This window comes from Typopeltis vanoorti, chromosome 17 (genome assembly GCF_054136105.1).
Source record: "Typopeltis vanoorti isolate ZY-2024b chromosome 17, IOZ_Tvanoo_1.0, whole genome shotgun sequence".
Lineage (NCBI taxonomy): Eukaryota > Metazoa > Arthropoda > Arachnida > Uropygi > Thelyphonidae > Typopeltis > Typopeltis vanoorti.
Genome location: NC_143565.1, coordinates 38,210,256 through 38,228,226, shown reverse-complemented (window position 1 = coordinate 38,228,226; position 17,971 = coordinate 38,210,256). Strand labels below are relative to the sequence as shown.

At 33.4% G+C, this 17,971-nt stretch overlaps 1 protein-coding gene across 1 annotated transcript in view; it reads left to right on the top strand.

Annotated features, from left to right (window-relative positions):
- Positions 1 to 17,971, top strand: part of LOC150097301 (uncharacterized) — a 178,898-nt gene that overhangs the window by 43,857 nt on the left and 117,070 nt on the right. Inside the window, exon 4 of the mRNA XM_090407640.1 lies at positions 5,104 to 7,674. Coding sequence (XP_090263766.1) covers positions 5,104 to 7,674 — 2,571 coding nt within the window. The remainder of the gene's footprint in view (positions 1 to 5,103; positions 7,675 to 17,971) is intronic.

The window sequence follows — 17,971 nt, the reverse complement described above, 5'->3', positions numbered from 1 at the left end:
CTGTCCTTCCTAAATACATTGAACTGATCATGTTCTGTTCCTTTATTTTTATGCCCTGTTTTTAGCCATGTCTCACAAATGCTTTCATCAATCTTCTGATGTACAAGCATACTATGACAGTACATGATTAATTTACATTATTACTAATTTCCTATCAACAATTTTCCCCTGATTAGTCTATTTCTTGTCAGCACTCAAATATTGTTGTATCTGACATTTCATTCTTCTAAGTCACTTCTGACTGAATCAATCAACCTAGACCTTGATCTTCCTCTGGGTCTTTTTTCCTATCATCTTAGTATCAGACACCTGCTTTGGTAATGTTTCTTCTCCTAGTTTAAGTGATTATAACACCTTAGATTAGGTCTGCTCACTTATTCGTGAATGCAGATAATGTCAAGTTCCTTCCAATGTCTTCATTTTTAATATAATTCTGACATTGATGGCATCTACTCAGGACCCTAATTTTTGATCAAGTTCTTGATTTCTAATGAACTTTTAGATCTTTAACTTAAAACTGGTTTGAGCACTGTCTTGTGCACTGCTAGTTTAGTGTTTTAGATTAATTTCTCTCTTATTCCATATAAATTTGATCTTGACAACCTCTCTTTGGTCTGAACCCAGCTTGTTCTTCAAGTTTCTCTTTCACAATTTTTGTAACCTTTTCTTAAGTATGCTTGCATAAATCTTACCTGGAATAGTTAGAGAAATTTCTATTTTCACATTTGGCTTTCCCTTTTTTATAGATGGGGAATATGAAAGCTCTACTCCAATTATCTGTAATTCAACCATCTGACCACACCCTTTGAATTATGAATTTTAACTGAATCAATCAGTTCACTGCAAAACTTTAAAAAAAAAAAAATTAAAAATCAGCTAACGCCTTTTTATTCCCGTATACGGGAGTAGGCGAGGCCATTTAGCCCTATCTAACTTTTGGAGACTGAGTGGGCAGTTCAATCTCCACTGGTACCCAATGAGAGATAGATGGCCCAAGGCTATCACTAATTAAGTGGTACGCAGTGAAGAGAGATGGCTCAAATGTGCCGCCATCTCGTGGTTCCTAACCCTAACACAATATATTTAATGTCTGAAATAATGCGAGTTCTACGGTCGATTTTCTTGAGTTTACGGGACGAAAAACCCGCTTGCCCGTGCCAGATCGACTAACTCGGGAACCGGTCGAAAAAAGGCTTAGAAAAAATTCCTCTAGTCGCCGACTAGACTCGAAACCAAGTCTTCCTTCGTGTGGCCAAGTGCCGTGGTGTGCAAACGCCACATCCACTGAGCTACACAGGCTCATGCAAAAAACTTTTATACTTCCATATTTCAGCAATTCTGGTTGATTTATCATCAATTCCAACTGCCTTTCCATGTTTCTCGCTTTTAATAGCTTTTTCTACCTCTAGTGTTGGCCTGTAGTGGGTAGAAAACCAGCTGCATATCATCATCACCTCTAGTATAGATATGTACTCCTGTTTGCATTCCTCTGGAATATTTTCTTCTACTATTCTGTCACTGCTTGTTTATTTTAATAGTAGTAATTTCTTCAAAAATATCCTTGCCTTCAGTTTTCATGTCATCTTTATCATCTTTGATTACTTTTACATTACTCTTTTCTCAATTTCTAAGCTTTTTCAATGACTTCTAGAATATTTTGCCACCTTCCTGATGTTCTTACTGAAATCTTCCCATGACTTTTGTACAGCTACTTTTCATTTTGTTTTGTTAGCTCAGTTATATTTTTCTCTGTATTCTTTTAGGGCATCTTCCAACTTATTTCCTTTCTTCTTTTCCAGGACCTCTTGTTTAACTCCTTTTGTCCTCCATGGTGTTATTATTTTTCTATCCTTGCAGACAACTTCACCATATTCATTCCCCTCCCCCTTTTTTTTTAGAGTTTTCTAACGAGATTCCAAGATTTAGTTCTTGTTTTTGAACTTTTCCATTTTTTTCTGATTGATGTTTATATAATTGAGTCTACAGTTTACCTGTTAAAGCTGCTCAACTTTAATTCTTTTTAAAACTTCTTTACATATTATTTTTATTTCTTGTGTGCACATAAACCTATGTATATCTTAATGTTGTATCATGGTGTTAGTAATGACCATTCCATATCCTGTGCAGAAATTCAGCTGGTGTTTACGATTATTATTATTAGCGTTGTCCTTTTCTCCAAACATTTCTATATGTCTTGTGAGACTCGTTTCTTACTCTACTGTTTAGATCTCCAATTGGGATCATTTTTTTATTTCAACTGTCTACTCTAATGACTGGAAAAATTCCTCCACTTCTTCCTTAGGACTTTCTCTGGAACCATAGGAACAAATAGGTTTCCTTGTCCATTTTGAAAATTTCCACATAACTGCTTGAAATCACCTTTCAATCAAGAAGTTTATCTTCATGTTTGGTTTTGAATGCTATTGTTACTCCTTCCTTTCCTTGATCATTACTGCCTGAATATAACATGCTATATTTATTTAGTTGAATCTCACCTGTTTTGGTCTCAATAATGTCAATTATGTTCATGTTGTACTTGTTCTGCAAGTTTGATTTCCTTTCTATAAATACTCCTTATGTGGATTGTTCCTATCTTCTATTCTTCTTGACGTTGGGAATGTTTTTCTTGTAAATGTTGAGTTAGAGTTTGTTCCAGTAGCTGACTTTTTGCTGTTTGCCCTGGTTCCCTGATGAAAGCAGCAGGGGGCCTTGTTTAATTGTGCAACACCCTAGCCAACATGAAATCTGATCGTGTTATACCACTATGCTTTTCTTTTAGTTACCACTATGCCATTTAGTTTTACCACTTTTAGTTATACCACTATGCCATTTAAGGGTCAAAGTTTGATAACATGGAGAGACCTCTATCATCTTTAAGAAATGCAGAGAACTCACTGGGCTTCTGACCTAATTATCGAGTAAACATTAATCTTCATGTGTACTATTGAATTCTGTAGCTACTCCTTCCTTTTCCTGATCATTGTTGCCTGACAACATCTTATTATTTAGCAGTATCTAGCCTGTTTTAATTTGCTATCTTGTTAACACCAGATTATGCTGTCAAGGTACTTTAAAACATGAGTGTTCAGATTAATTTGTTTGCTACTGTAGGTATCTGTAATGTTTTGTCCATTGAGTGTATATTATGTATATCATACCATTACTCTTTTATATATGTATTAATTCCACTATCAGACATTAGTGACTGAAAGTTAATGGAAGTACCCCATTATGAAGCAATAGCCATTTTGTCAATATTGTATACAGATAAATACTCCTGGCCAGTAATGAAAGTGAATTGCAGTAAAGTAATTTGAATTGCAATCAGAAGATGTAATCGTGAGTGGGGTTTTGCACTTCTATCCAATTGGTGAGAGTGATCAAAAAGGGATCTCCTGGGTTGTGGCTAGCCATATGAAGACTTCTGTGAGAAAAGGATATATGTGGAAGTACAAGGTTGGTGATTATGACAAGCTTAGGAGACAGCTTGGAGCTATCATGGAATGAGGAGTTGAGTGATAAGGAAATAAATGCTGCTTGGGGACTGAAAAAGAAATACATAACAGCATCAATGTGAGAATGTATTCCAAAGGTCAAAAGGCTGAATAAGGTAGAATCTAAAATAGATGAATGAGGGGATTAAGCATGAAATCTGGAAGAAGACACTTTGGAGGCAGCACTTAATGGCAAGTAAGCAAGAGGTATATGAGGAGTTAAGTAAGCTAGACTTCAATAAGATAATAGGATTTGATGGCATATCACCATGTGTCTTAAGGGAATGTTCCAAGGAGTTAGCATCAGCTTTGGCCTATCTGTTTTCCAAGAGTCTTGCAACAGCACAAGTCCCAAAGGAATGATAGGAAGGCAGAATTGTTCTGCTTCACAAAGGTGGTGATAAGGCTGAGGCAACAAATTATAGGTCGATCTGTATATCTGAAGTTGTAGTTAAGGTATTGGAGAGGTTGGTGAGATATAGGATTACAAAAGTGGGTTGATAACAGTGGTATTCTTTGTGCTTGAAGTATGGGTATGTTAAATGGTGTTCGTGTTTTACAAACTTGCTTATATCGGACAAGGAAGATGTATATATAATAGTATACTTAGATTTTGCAAATACTTTTGATAGATTGCCACACCACAAGTTAGTGATTAAACTGAAACAGATGGGATTGGATGATAGACTAGTGAGTTGTATAAGTGAATGGCTATTGCATAGGTATCAGCAAGTTGTGTATGGGGGAACACTATATCAAAAGAGGAAAGTCAAAATGGTCAGTTTTGGGACCATTTTGTTATTTAATTTGTATATTAATGATATTGGGATAACTGCATGGTACCTTGCACCCTTCGATTGGAAAAGGCCTGAGTTTGATTCTTGTCGTGATGAGAGGAATCTTTACATGGGGTTTTCAATTGAAGGTGAGTTAGCTGATCTCATACAGAGGTAGCAGGGTTTTTCTCCCCAGAACGCAGGATTTTTCATCTCATGTACAGGCAAATTGGCCATCAGAACACACACAATTTACAGACAAAAACTAATGTTGTTGGTAGTGGGAGAATTAAGTAATAAGAGAAACAGCAAGATGTTTGTACCGGAGTGGAGTAGGGTGCCCTACCGTGATGAGTTCTTGGACACATCGAAGATATCATGCAATAATAATAATTAAAAAGACACGGGAGGCAGAAGAGTCTCTAGCATATTAGTGTGTAGTGCAGGTCAGGATTGAGAAAGAAGAAATCTGTTGACATTTGCTTGAAGAGTTGGACTTGTTAGGAAATACTTCAAGGAAGGCTGCCCCCCCCCCAATATTCAGCTCTGCGACAAGTTGGTTGGGATCGCACACTTAAGGTCACATCATGTAAAAAGGCCGACCCCCAATAGGTGGGATAAGGCACAAGAGGAATAAGAAAAATAATATATATATATATATATTATTTATAGATTAGTTACATATCTAATTTTCTGATTTTGAAATTGCTCTATTATCTTGATTAAATTATCTTGTAATTTTTTATATTATTAATGTAAAAAAAAATCTAGTATCAGAAGAGGAGAGCAGAAAAGGATTTTTTTAACAATTGATTTTTTTTTTTTTTTTTCAGAAAATGCAAAGGGCAGCTAAGGCTAAACAATATATAAGAAAAAAAATGGGAAGTGAAAATAAACAACTTAAACATAAAAAAGATATTTGCTTTTCAGAGAAAAAATTAACTGAAATTCCAAATATTATCCATTCTTCTGACACTGAATCCAATGAAATGCCTCTTAATGATTACTCAGTGTGCTTTAAACATCCATGTGGTTTTCCTGTAAATTTGGAAATCAGTATGAGCAGTCATTGCAAGAATTCCAAAACAGAGAAAAAAGAAAATTTAAAATATAAGTTAAATTATGAGGATAAATTTATTAGCAGTAATAAAATTGAAAGTGATCTAGGTGCTGAAGTTTTATATTCTGCAAAGCATATTCACAATAAGAACAAAGAGGACAAATTGAATTTCAAGGAATCAACAAAGCTGTCAGAATGCTCAAGTGAAGCAGGAAAACATTTATTTAAATCTAAAGTAGATTTAATAAATGCGAAGGAAAAAGATCATATAAAGTTAGACAGGTTGCATTTTCAAAATCAAGTGAAAAGCAATATTGGAAACCACTTTGAAAAGGAAAAGAAGAAATCTTTTATTGATTGCATATCTGCAATAGATAATATATGTAAGACTTCAGCCAGCTCACAGGAAAAAACTACAAAATATGGTCCCACATCTAGTCAACAAAACTTATGTAAGTCAAATGTTTTAAGATGTGCCTCATTCCAAGATTATGATACATTGAATAAAGGTGATGCATGTGTAGAATTAAAGTTATATAAGAAACAAGTGAAATGTATTAATAAAATAAATGAAGAAAGCCCAGTGAATGCAACTAAACATGAATGTAAAAGTTTTCAGCCTCCAAATGAACAAGGAGAAAGCAATTTATTGGTAGCTAATGAAGAAAAGCAACATGCTTCATATGTTACTACCGAAAAAAGCATGCATGGTTCTTATGTAATACCATTTCGTTCTGTAATTGTAGGAACAACTCCATGTACTACCATTGCACATTCCCCTTCTACAGCTGTGTCTACTGTTAATACATTACATACTCCAAATACTGTGATATCTATTTCTAATAGTGAAAATGATTTGGCACTTAGAAAACCATCACCTTTGAAAATACATACAAAAAAACTGTCTTCTTGTAAAAGGAAATCTTTGAATCAGAAGCAAGGATCTGATAATAAGCAATTAGCATTTAATAGATGTTCTCCTTTGAATTGTTATTTGAGAGACATAACAGATTATAGTTTTCATGCACATATTGATGTACATGGAAAAAGTAATAATGCTAGCATTTGTAGTAATGAAAGAATGGATAATGCCATGTTGCCTGAAACAACTAATGTCATGAATAAATTGTATATCGAAGATAATAACCAAGGTTCTACAAATACATGTAAAGATTATCAAAGAATTAGTGTAATATTTAAAAAACTTATAGATTATGCAACACTACAGCCTCAGATAAACTTTCATCTTCCAGATGAGGATTTTGCTTCAATAAAGCTAGATAGAATTAAGAAATTTCAGAATTTAAGTGAAGCATTATTTACAAATATGATTGATGATTCAGGTAGTTTGCTCTCTGCACCACAAGAGCAGAAGGCAGTCTTTATGGAAAATGCACCTAGAGATTTCTCTTTGGATAATGTAATTTGTGACAGTGCCAGACAAAACTCATCTTGTTTAGAAAATAGTCCTACTTTTATTGCTATTGATATTTTAGAACATAAAGAGGAAACTCATTCTAAATTTGTGGAAGAGAATAACTCAAATTATAACTTTAATAAACCTAAAATCAGCAAATTAAATTGTGAAGATAGTTATCAGAAAGAATATAAGTCGCAAGGCACTGTAGCAAATAGCAGTAATAAAAAAGCCAATGAAAATTTAAGCCAGCATCAAACTTTAACAAATATATCTTTGCCAGCTCCTTCCCAAACTGACATACTTGCAGTTAGCATTACTGAATCACTTAATAAACTAGAAGATATTAATTCATCTGTATTAGTTAACCAAATTTCTGAAAAGTCAGTCTCTCATGAAATTCAGTTATTACCTATCACAGATCCTTCTGACAACTGTGCAATTTTTAGTTCAGAGATGTCTAAGAAATTTTTTGTGAAGAATTTGGATATCTCCTCTGGTGAAAGTACTCCTGATATACAAAATCTAAAAGTTTCATTGAATGAAAATGTAAGTTTATGTGAGAGTGATATTAGAGACCATCTTACAAATATTAGCTCTTTCAATCCTGAAGAATTTAAGAATAAGGAATGTAAACTAAATATTCAAATGAACAAACATCAAAGAAGCACTGAATTGGATGTGCTCACTATTCAAAAAAATACAGGATTGGAAGTAGCACAAATAGAACAGAATGCACTAATACATCATGCAAATGAACTAAACATTTTGAAAAATGAAGTGAATTTCAGTACAGTTAATCTTTCTTCTATAACTGAGAAATCTTTAGAAGCAAATAGAATGCAGTTAAACACTGAAGAGAAAGAACTTGCCTCTGACTGTATAAACAGCCAAAGAAAGTTAATTGATTTCTGTGGCTGTTTGAAGGTAAGTTTATTTATCATTGTTTTTTTCTCTTGTTAATAACTAACTTTGGTTAAGATAATTATTTTATTGGTTAAATTTCTTTGCATACACAGATGAGTAAAAGTCACAGTTTTGGTATAATTGTACTAATCCCATCTGACTATTATCCAGCTTCTGATTAATCTTTTCACTGTTAAGCTCAAATATACTCAAGAACACTTTTGAATTTAAAAAATCTTGTCTGAAACAACTTAAACATGTTTTGGATTTCTTGGGCATATAGAGACATCTATTATGAATATAATTCAGCTAAACTCAGGCTTCTCTGTTTTCATCTGCTGTCTGGAATAAAATATTTACCCTTTTTCCTGTAACAGGAGAAACCTCCCAGCTGATGTCACATGATCACTGTCCTCCATAGATAGTGAAAGTAGCACGAAGTGTGCAGCTGTCATAAAATTTGCATGAAATCACTAGGAAAGAGACAGTTATACCATAAACTAAAAACAACATTCTGTAATAGAATACAATAAGAGTAACACAAACATTTGGCATGATGAGTAGTTCTGTCGAATGTTTTTGTTAGGACTTGAATGGTACATAAAGTTCTGTTTTTACCTCCTGTACTTAACAGTTCTAAATTCTTACTCTGTAAAGTAAATACAGGGAAAAATGTAATACTTGCAGATTTTCAGCTGACTCTCATAAGAGAATTTTTTCAAATCTTCCATATGCTGAGAAAAATGAGATGTGCATCACCTGGTGATAACCAGTCACCCAGTGAAAGAGAGAAAGAAAAACACTTTTTAACATTCGTTCTTCCTGCTTCTAAGTAAACTCCCCAAAGGTATTGCCATATGTGTGTGTGTGTCCAAACATCTTATTTGAAGAGAAGAAAATTAGGTGGAGAAAGAGTATATATATATATATGTATCTATCCCCTGTTTCAAAAATATATAATTGTAAATTGCAAGAATAATGGAGTTAATACAGGTATTGTTATAAAAATGCTGAGCAAGATTTTCATTTCAATATAACATAATTTTGTGTCACAACTTTGATTAATCTAAAATTTTGCATGCAATTTTTTTAATTTTAATCACAAAAAAAATAATAAAAACTAAGCCAGCAAAGAGAGTTTGATTAGCTTTTATACTCCCAGCAGTGAAAGGGTTAACTGTCTATTCCCATTATTCATCTCAAAGATGAATTAGGTGCAAGTGATTGCACCTAATTCATCTTTGAATTAGGTGCAATCACTGCACCTAATTCAAACCTAATTAGGTGCAGTGATTGCACCTAATTAGGTTTTATAATATTTTAATTTTTCAATTGAGTAATATTCTGGATTGTTAAAAGCTTGTAATGTGTATATAATCATGGCATGCTATTATTTATTATAAACATCTTCTAAGCTAATCAACATATATGCTTGAATCCCCTCCCCTCTTTTTTATATTATATTCACAAGAGGTTATGAAACCTACATTAGTTCATGTATAGGTAAGAACCCTATAATCTGTTTATGAGTCTTGAGCTGGATGTTATAGTCTTTAGTGAAAAAAAAAAAAAAAAGACTATTCTAATAAGAACAGGGTTAGGGATAGTTTGCTGAAATGAAAAGTTGCTCTAATTTAAATTGATGTTGATGAACAACTACTCATGTTTTTAAGGCTTACAAACTTCATCAGAAACAGGACTAACATCATTAAAGTGAACACAACAAATAGATCATTACGTGAAGCAAGAAAAGTACCTTATAACAAGCATTACAAAGTACTGCTTTGACACCAGTATGATATTAAGAAAGCCAAAGAAATCAACACACACCAGGTTGTATATAACGTGTTGCATGTTAGAGGGGAGTTCACTTGACTATATGTCATTGGTTCCACATCAGTGAACACCTTTTTATAAATTTTTTGTTATTTATGGAATGATATATATATATATATATATATATATACACACACACACAGTGGTATCTCGCTAATCCGAACTAATAAAAACCGTGCTCGTTCGGATTAGCGAATTCCCCCCCCCCCCGCCCCCAGAGACAACAATAACTAACGTTTAAGACAAAAATAATCAGATTCTAATGGTACATGAATTTAATTCTGTAAATAAATTAACTGATAGAAAAAAGCTACTGCACTATAATGTGAAACAAAAAAATAACACAGTACACAAGTTTATTTTAGTAAAAAAATTTAATTTGTATGTGCCTGTGTATTGTTGAGGATTCTGATTTAATAAAATTGCATACTTCAGTACGTAACTTAATCCATTCCGTAACATCTGTTTGTGAAATTTCAACATCTGGTTTTATATTTTTAACCAAATTATGCACGTTTTGAATTTCATCTTTTTGTGTATAATAAATTTAGTTTAATCCTTTATCCAAGTGTGAGCAAACAAAGTTTGCGCCTGAAAGTATCTTCAGGACTGGGGTAAGGTGGTACAACACCAGGGAAACTCATTGCAAAGGTGGAGCAAGCTACCAACACTCCTATCTCAGTATCTCCTATAATGCAAAACACATCTCCTTGCAGATATGTCTAATGTTATGCATTAAGGGAAGGGCCACTACCATTATACTCTAACCAAGTGAAAAATAAACTTTCAACATCTTTCTCTAAATCCAGAGTAATTTATTAAAAAAGGGTGGCACACCATTTGGCAACTCCTATAGGTAGAGATGACCTGCTAAAGCTTCTGCCTGATATCTGAATCTCAACTTGGGCCTGGCTCCCACTGAAGAGACCTCAATAAAGGTCGAAACTAGTCTGGGTATTGGCCCTTCCCTTAATGCATAACATTAGACATATCCGCAAGGAGATGTGTTTTGCATTATAGGAGATACTGAGACAGGAGTGTTGGTAGCTTGCTCCACCTTTGCAACGAGTTGTCCTGGTGTTGTACCACCTTACCTCAGTCCTGAAGATACTTTCAGACGCAAACTTTGTTTGCTCACACTTGGATAAAGGATTAAACTAAATTTATTATACTCTAACCAAGTGAAAAATAAACTTTCAACTCTTTTTGTGTATATTTGTGATTCATGCCGACAATACAGTACGTACTGTACAGTATAAAAAAAGCAAACATGAACACACAATAAATCAAAATAGGCCTCCAGTATAACCATGCAATCGACAGTATGAAAAAAAATACTGTACTATAATAATAATAAAATAAATAATATTAGTTAAAATTATAATTATTAAATAAAAATAATAATACGTAATAAATAAAACTTTTTTCTTTCAAACCGCAGTTCAGATTACTGGAGGGTTCGGATTACCGAGATATCACTGTATATTTGTATAAGCACTAGTATTTATAAACTTAAATATCACTGAAAATTGTACAAGTAATGTTATCTTACTTCAAGTTATTTTATATACTGTGTATGTGTGTGTATATATATATATATATATAAAATTCATCATCATCATCAAATTCCTGACATTTACCCTCAAGGGGTGTACAGGATATTATAGTACTACATGAAAAATTTACATCATTACTAGCTTCCTATCTGCAATTTTCTTCCAAATCAATCTGTTACCTGTAGGCTCCAACATTGTCAGGTCTTATATTTCTATCTTAACAATTTTTTTACCCTAACAATCCACCTATATCTTGGTCTTCCTCTGGGTCTTTTTCCTGCCAACCTGGCAGAGAACACTTGTTTTGCTACTCTTTCCTTTCCCATTCTATTTAAGTGACCGCCTGAGATTAGCTCTGCTAACACATTCCTGGATGCTAACAGTGTCAAGTTCTTTCCTAATATCATCGTTTTTAATATGATATTGCCATTGATGCCATCTGTTCACGCACCTAATCTTTCTCGGGACTCTCATATCTGCAGTGTCTAATCTTTGGTCAAGTGTTTTACTTCCCCAGCTCCCAGATCCATAAGTTAAATAAGCTGTATACAATACTTGTATACAGCTAATTTAGTGTTTTGACTAATTTCTCTCTTATTCCATATAAATTTATTCATATATAAAATAAATTTATTCATATATAAAATTTGCTTTTTGAAATATGCATTACAGAAATTAGTTTCTGTAATGCATAAAGTTGGTTTCTGTGATTGGTGAAGTATATATCTATGTCTGAAATTATGATTAAAGTATACTCTTAGCTATGGCTCGCTTAACACAGTAAGCAGGCTATGCATCACATCAGGGTGTCTTCTTCAAGGAGCATTGAAGCGAGTAAAAAAAACATAAAATAAAAACAGGTTTTAATATTCGATGTGGATATTCACTAAATATATTGTAATCAATACTGCGACTTTTACTAATATTTAGCAAAAAACTGCAAGTTTGTTTTTGCTATGTGTGTTATAAAGCTGATGGAAGCATTAGATGAGTTGGGCACTTGCCCTGGGCATAGTGTTACAGGGGGAGCCTTACACTACTGGCTTTCTTTTTTTACATTCAGAGTGCATTCACCAGTTAGGACATGAGGCGCACACATGTATTCGGCTTAACCTCTGCTATGAAGTGCAATTTGGGCATTTTTTTATGGAACAGACCTCACGCATTGTTTGTAAATCATCGAAGTATTGATGGCTAAATACACAATGAATGTGTAGCTAATTCACACTGAGGTAAGTAGATTCTAAATTTAACCTAAGTCTTTACAAATCAGCAAAAAATTTATGCATTTCTTTAAATATTTATTTTCATTTTTTTTATTTACATTTATTTTTCATGTCTTTCCTAATTCTTTGTTCGATCAATTTTTTACTTCAGAATAAATATGGACATAATGAAGACGAAAAAAAAAATTATCCGGAGCTGCAAATAAAAGAAAAGAAAAGTGACAAAAAAACTTGGAAAAAAAGAGAAACAGAAAGGGCAGCTAACTAAATTTCTCAAAAAATCTGAAGGTTATCCGCATACCTCTTAGATCAAGGGTTGCCAACCTTTTATATTTCATGCCCCATACAACTCCCGTACCATACAACTCAAGTACAAAACTGCAAATGTTCACAAAAGATGAACAAAGCACAACTCCATAGCACACAAGTATCAATTGTAAACTGACTGACAAAAACCTGCAATGCACAGCTGACTAATGACTAAGTTTTAGTCATTATTTTTATCAAATTGGTTTTTGGTTAATATTTTTTTTTTTTTAAATAGGGTTACTTTTTTATTATTATCATTGCGGTCCAATTTCGTTGCAATTGCCATTAGGTTGGCCATCCAGGGCTTAGATAAATTAAAAGATTTAAATTTAGATATTAAAAATTTGATAATGGGGCAAACATGCGAGGAAAACACAGCAGTGTTCAGAGAGACATATTGAATAATAACCCTCTAGCACTTTTTTGTCATGCACAGCACACACGTTAAATTTGGTGATCGCTGATCTTGCTAAACTTAATACTGAAACTGATTTTTTTTAGCACTATGCAAGAAATTTATAATTTCTTTAGCGCTTTGATTAAAAGATGGGATGTACTGAAAAAGTACACTAAAATTGCACTTGAAACTTTATCAGATAATAGATGGGAAGTGAGGATTGACACTCTTCATTCACTTAAATATAATATTGGAGAAGTTTTAGATTTTTTTGTGGAAATCTATGATAATATTCAAATTGACAATAGTACAAAATATGAAGCAAAAACATTAGCTTTGAAAATTAAAGATTATGGATATAATAAATTTAGTTTAATCCTTTTTCCAAGTGAGAGCAAACAAAGTTTGCACCTGAAAATATCTTCAGGACTGAATATGGTGTTGTACTATCTTATCTGGGTAAGTAGTACAACACCAGGCAACTCGTAGCAAAGGTGGAGCAGGCTACCAACAATCCTATTCCAGTATCTCCCATATAATGTAATGCAAAACACATCTCTGTGCGGATATGTATAATGTTATGCATTAAGGGATTGGCCACTACCCAGACTAGTTTCGACCTTTATTGCAGTCTCTTCAGTGGAAGCCAAGCCCAGAGTTGGAGATATAATGTAATGTTATGCATTAAGGGATTGGCCACTACCCAGACTAGTTTCGACCTTTATTGAGGTCTCTCCAGTGGGAGCCAGGCCCAGAGTTGGAGATACCAGACAGAAGCAATAGCAAGGTCATCTTTACCTCTAGGAGTTGCCAAAAGGTTTGTCACTTTTTTTAAAATTACTCTTGATTTAGAGAAAGATGTTGAAAGTTTATTTTTCACTTGGTTAGACTATAATAAATTTAGTTTAATCCTTTTTTCAAGTGAGAGCAAACAAAGTTTGTGCCTGAAAATATCTTCAAGACTGAATATGGTGTTGTACTGTCTTACCTGGGTAAGTAGTACAACACCAGGCAACTCGTAGCAAAGGTGGAGCAAGCTACCAACACTCCTATACAAGTTTCTCTCATATAAAGCAAAATGCATCGCCTTGCGGATATGTATAATGTTATGCATTAAGGGATTGGCCACTACCCAGAATAGTTTCGACCTTTATTGAGGTCTCTTCAGTGGGAGCCAGGTCCAGAGTTGGAGGTAGCTTGCTCCACCTTTGCTACAAGTTGCCTGGTGTTGTACTACTTACCCAGGTAAGACTAGTACAACACTGTATTCAGTCCTGAAGATATTTTCATGCGCAAACTTTGTTTGCTCTCACTTGGAAAAAGGATTAAACTAAATTTATTATAGTCTAACCAATTGAAAAATAAACTTTCAGCATCTTTCTCTAAATTCAGAGTAATTTTTTGCATTATATGGGAGATAATGAGATAGGATTGTTGGTAGCTTGCTCCATCTTTGCTACGAGTTGCCTGGTGTTGTACTACTTACCCAGGTAAGATAGTACAACACCATATTCAGTCCTGAAGATATTTTCAGGCGCAAACTTTGTTTGCTCTCACTTGGAAAAAGGATTAAAATAAATTTATTATAGTCTAACCAAGTGAAAAATAAACTTTCAACAAAGATTATGGATTTTTGTGTTCACTTTTAATCCGCTATGAATTTTGTGCGGGATCAACGTAGTGAGGAAAATGCTTCAGAATCCAAACACAAATTTAAGTGAATCTGTAAATACGTTAAATAATGTAATTGGCTTTACTAAAGAATTTAGATTGGATGAAAATTTCATTGCTATACTTGAATCGACCAAAGTGTTAACATTAGATTTAGAAATTTCTCCTGAGTTCAAAAGCAGCACATTATGCAGACGTAAGAAAAGACTGTTCTTTAATGATTGTTTGGATGAAGTGCCAGTTTATTCGCAATATAACTTCAAAGTTACATTTTTTTCTTCCAGTTGTGGATGCTATTATTAATTCTTTGGCTGAAAAGTTTGATCTCTTGAAAAGTCACTCTAACATATTTCAGTTTTTATCAGGTTTCAAGGAAATTTCTAATATGGGTGAGGACACTTTAAGAAAACACTGTGATGATTTACAAGTTGACTGATGGTGAAGAAAAGGATATTTGTGCTCTGAATTATATAATTAAATACAAATATAAATTGAAATACCATACAGGATAGCGACAGCTTTAGACCCACTGAAAATATTGAAATATATATATTCAAATGATTTAGAAAGCATCTTTATTAAATTAACAATTTCTGTTGGAATATTTTTGGCATTTCCAGTTTCAGTAGCAAGTGGCGAACAATCATTTTCGAGGCTAATTAAAAAAAATCTACAATCTAGTGTTTCACAGGAAAGACTGGGCGGACTGTCAGTGATCACAACAGAAGGTGATATCTGCGAGAAACTAGAAACAAGTGAAATTTTGGATGAATTTGCTTCCATAAAATCAAGAGAAGTAAACTTTTAAATCATTTAATTTTTTTCATACATTTCTTTTGCCATTAAAAATTAAGCGATTCTTGTCATTGTGCAATTTTTCTAGTTTGTACATCGCTAGTTATAATAGCTCATGGCCAGTAAGCCAGTAATCGTCAACTTATGTATCTGTAATTCTAGTATAAAATATGTAAATATATATATATATATATATATATATATATATATATATATATATTTGTATGTTTTGCAGTTTTTGCTGTGTTGTGAATATATGTATTTTTCAAAGTACATAATTTTACATAAAAATGTGTTTTAAGTTTTTAACCTTTAAATTTTAACTACATTAAAAAAAAAACAGTAAGGGCATTCAAAATAGTATTGGGGTGCCAGGACTCCTAGAGCTACACTGCTCTTAGCAACATGAGAAAACTAATCTTTATGCTTTAGTAAAGGTTTTCTAATTTTATTGTCATGTTCGCCCTTTATATACTAATAGTAGTATATAAAAGTAACAGTGTACTCATAAAATAACATACAAACAGTGAAAGTGGTGTTGTTTTTGTGTGTAATGCTTTATGTATATTTGATGACTATAGCAGAGAGGAAGGACTTAGAAGAATAAGAACAGAAACTGGAATTCCCTCTCCCTTGGTTTAGCATTTGCTAGCATATGCTGAACTTGCAGTGATAATCACTGCAAGTTAAATCAATGGACTGTTTGATTATTATAAACACATGAAGTATATTAATAGATTTTTCTACACAAATTTTGGCATGCTACCCCATCCTCCCATCAGCAGTAATTACAGATCACTGCAGAGAGCACCACTATCACTCTCAATACTTGTCCTTGTTCTCAAGGCCATTTCATTCTCAGTCTTTTCTGAGCATCTGTCTTTAAAGTGCATTTGATAATGCTAACTTGAGGTTGTGAAATACTGGCATGTAAATAATTTAGTTTTCGTGTTGCTCTCACATATGAATATTATTTGAAAACTTATAGCACATTTTGTACTGTGGATGGGCTAAGGATTTTTTTTTCCCTATTTTTATCAATTTTATATATTTTTTGTATTTTTCATTTTATTTTTACATAGTTCAGAAACCCTGCTCTAGAGTCCAAACATGGAACTTTTTCATTAAGCGAAGCTTGTAAAGAATTCCATTACATTTTATGGCCAATATGTAGATGATGTTTATGCATTGGGTAACAAACATGCATTACTTCTTTATAAGCTTCATCTTAAAGATCTCAGTAATAGACTAAAGTTTGCCATAGAAACAGAGCACGAAAAATCCATAAATTTCCTAAATTTAACATTAATTATAACTAACAGCAAAATAGCCACAAAAAATATTCCACAATACTTCATATAATGTTCATATGTGAGAACAACACAAAAAAGATTCAAAAACCTACACATATCAATAACTACCTCCACTTTAACTCTTATCATCCTTACTCCATTAAAAAGTCAGTATTCTTTCACAATTTATAAATGCTTGTAAGTTTTCAATCACAAATAATTATCTTAACATGGATATTAGAAAGTTAGCACTGATATTTAAAAACCGAAATTGCTCCATACAATTAATAAATTATGCTAACCAAACAGCGAAAACAAATCTAGCCAGTCCTACAATCAAAGAAAACTTCTCAATAAAAAAAATCATTAAACTGCCATATATCCAGAATACATACAAAGCTTTTAAATATACATTCAAACATACCAACAAATTAGTTTTTTCTACTAGTTACAAATTGGCAACTTAAAACCTACCAAATTTCACTCATACAAGGAAAGATTGAAATACCACAATGCAGTGGTGTTGCTAGAGCTTTTGCTGCCCCTCTCAATACACACCAAAAATACTACAAAAAGTGAAAACGATGTATAGGGTAAGGTTCATAGCGCTGCCCCCCTCCCCTAGCTATGCCACTGCCACAATGTGGTGTACAAATTTCCTTGTCAACACAACTGCAATGTCGACTACACAGGCTCAACGATTAGTAAATCACAGGAACACTTCTGTGATTGCAGTATACCAATTCCAGAACATCAAGGTAATGAGAAGAGTAAAAACCAAAATAAGAACAAAAAATCAAATCTGGGAAAACAGAAATCACAATCCATGTGCTTGAACAGATTGAAAAAGATTGAATAAGCCACCATACTGGACATACAAAATAATGAAACAATGCTAAGGATATCAGAAACTATAGCCATTTATTATTATTATATTATTATTATTATTGAGGCCTCCATGGAGTTAAAAGACTAGACTCGTCGTGGGAGGTCCCTCCTAGGAAACACAAAGTCTATCATAAACTCATTGACCATTCTGGCTCTCACCACTCTATCAGGCAATGCATTCCATGGTTCAACCACCCTCCATGCAAAGAAACCACTCCTCACCCTCTTGCTCACAGTTTCCTTTCTTAACTTCCAGGGATGGCCCCTTGTAATCACTTCTTCCCACTGTTCAACTAAGCAAAGGAACTCCCCAGTGTCAACCCTGTAACCACCTCTCAACAGTTTAAA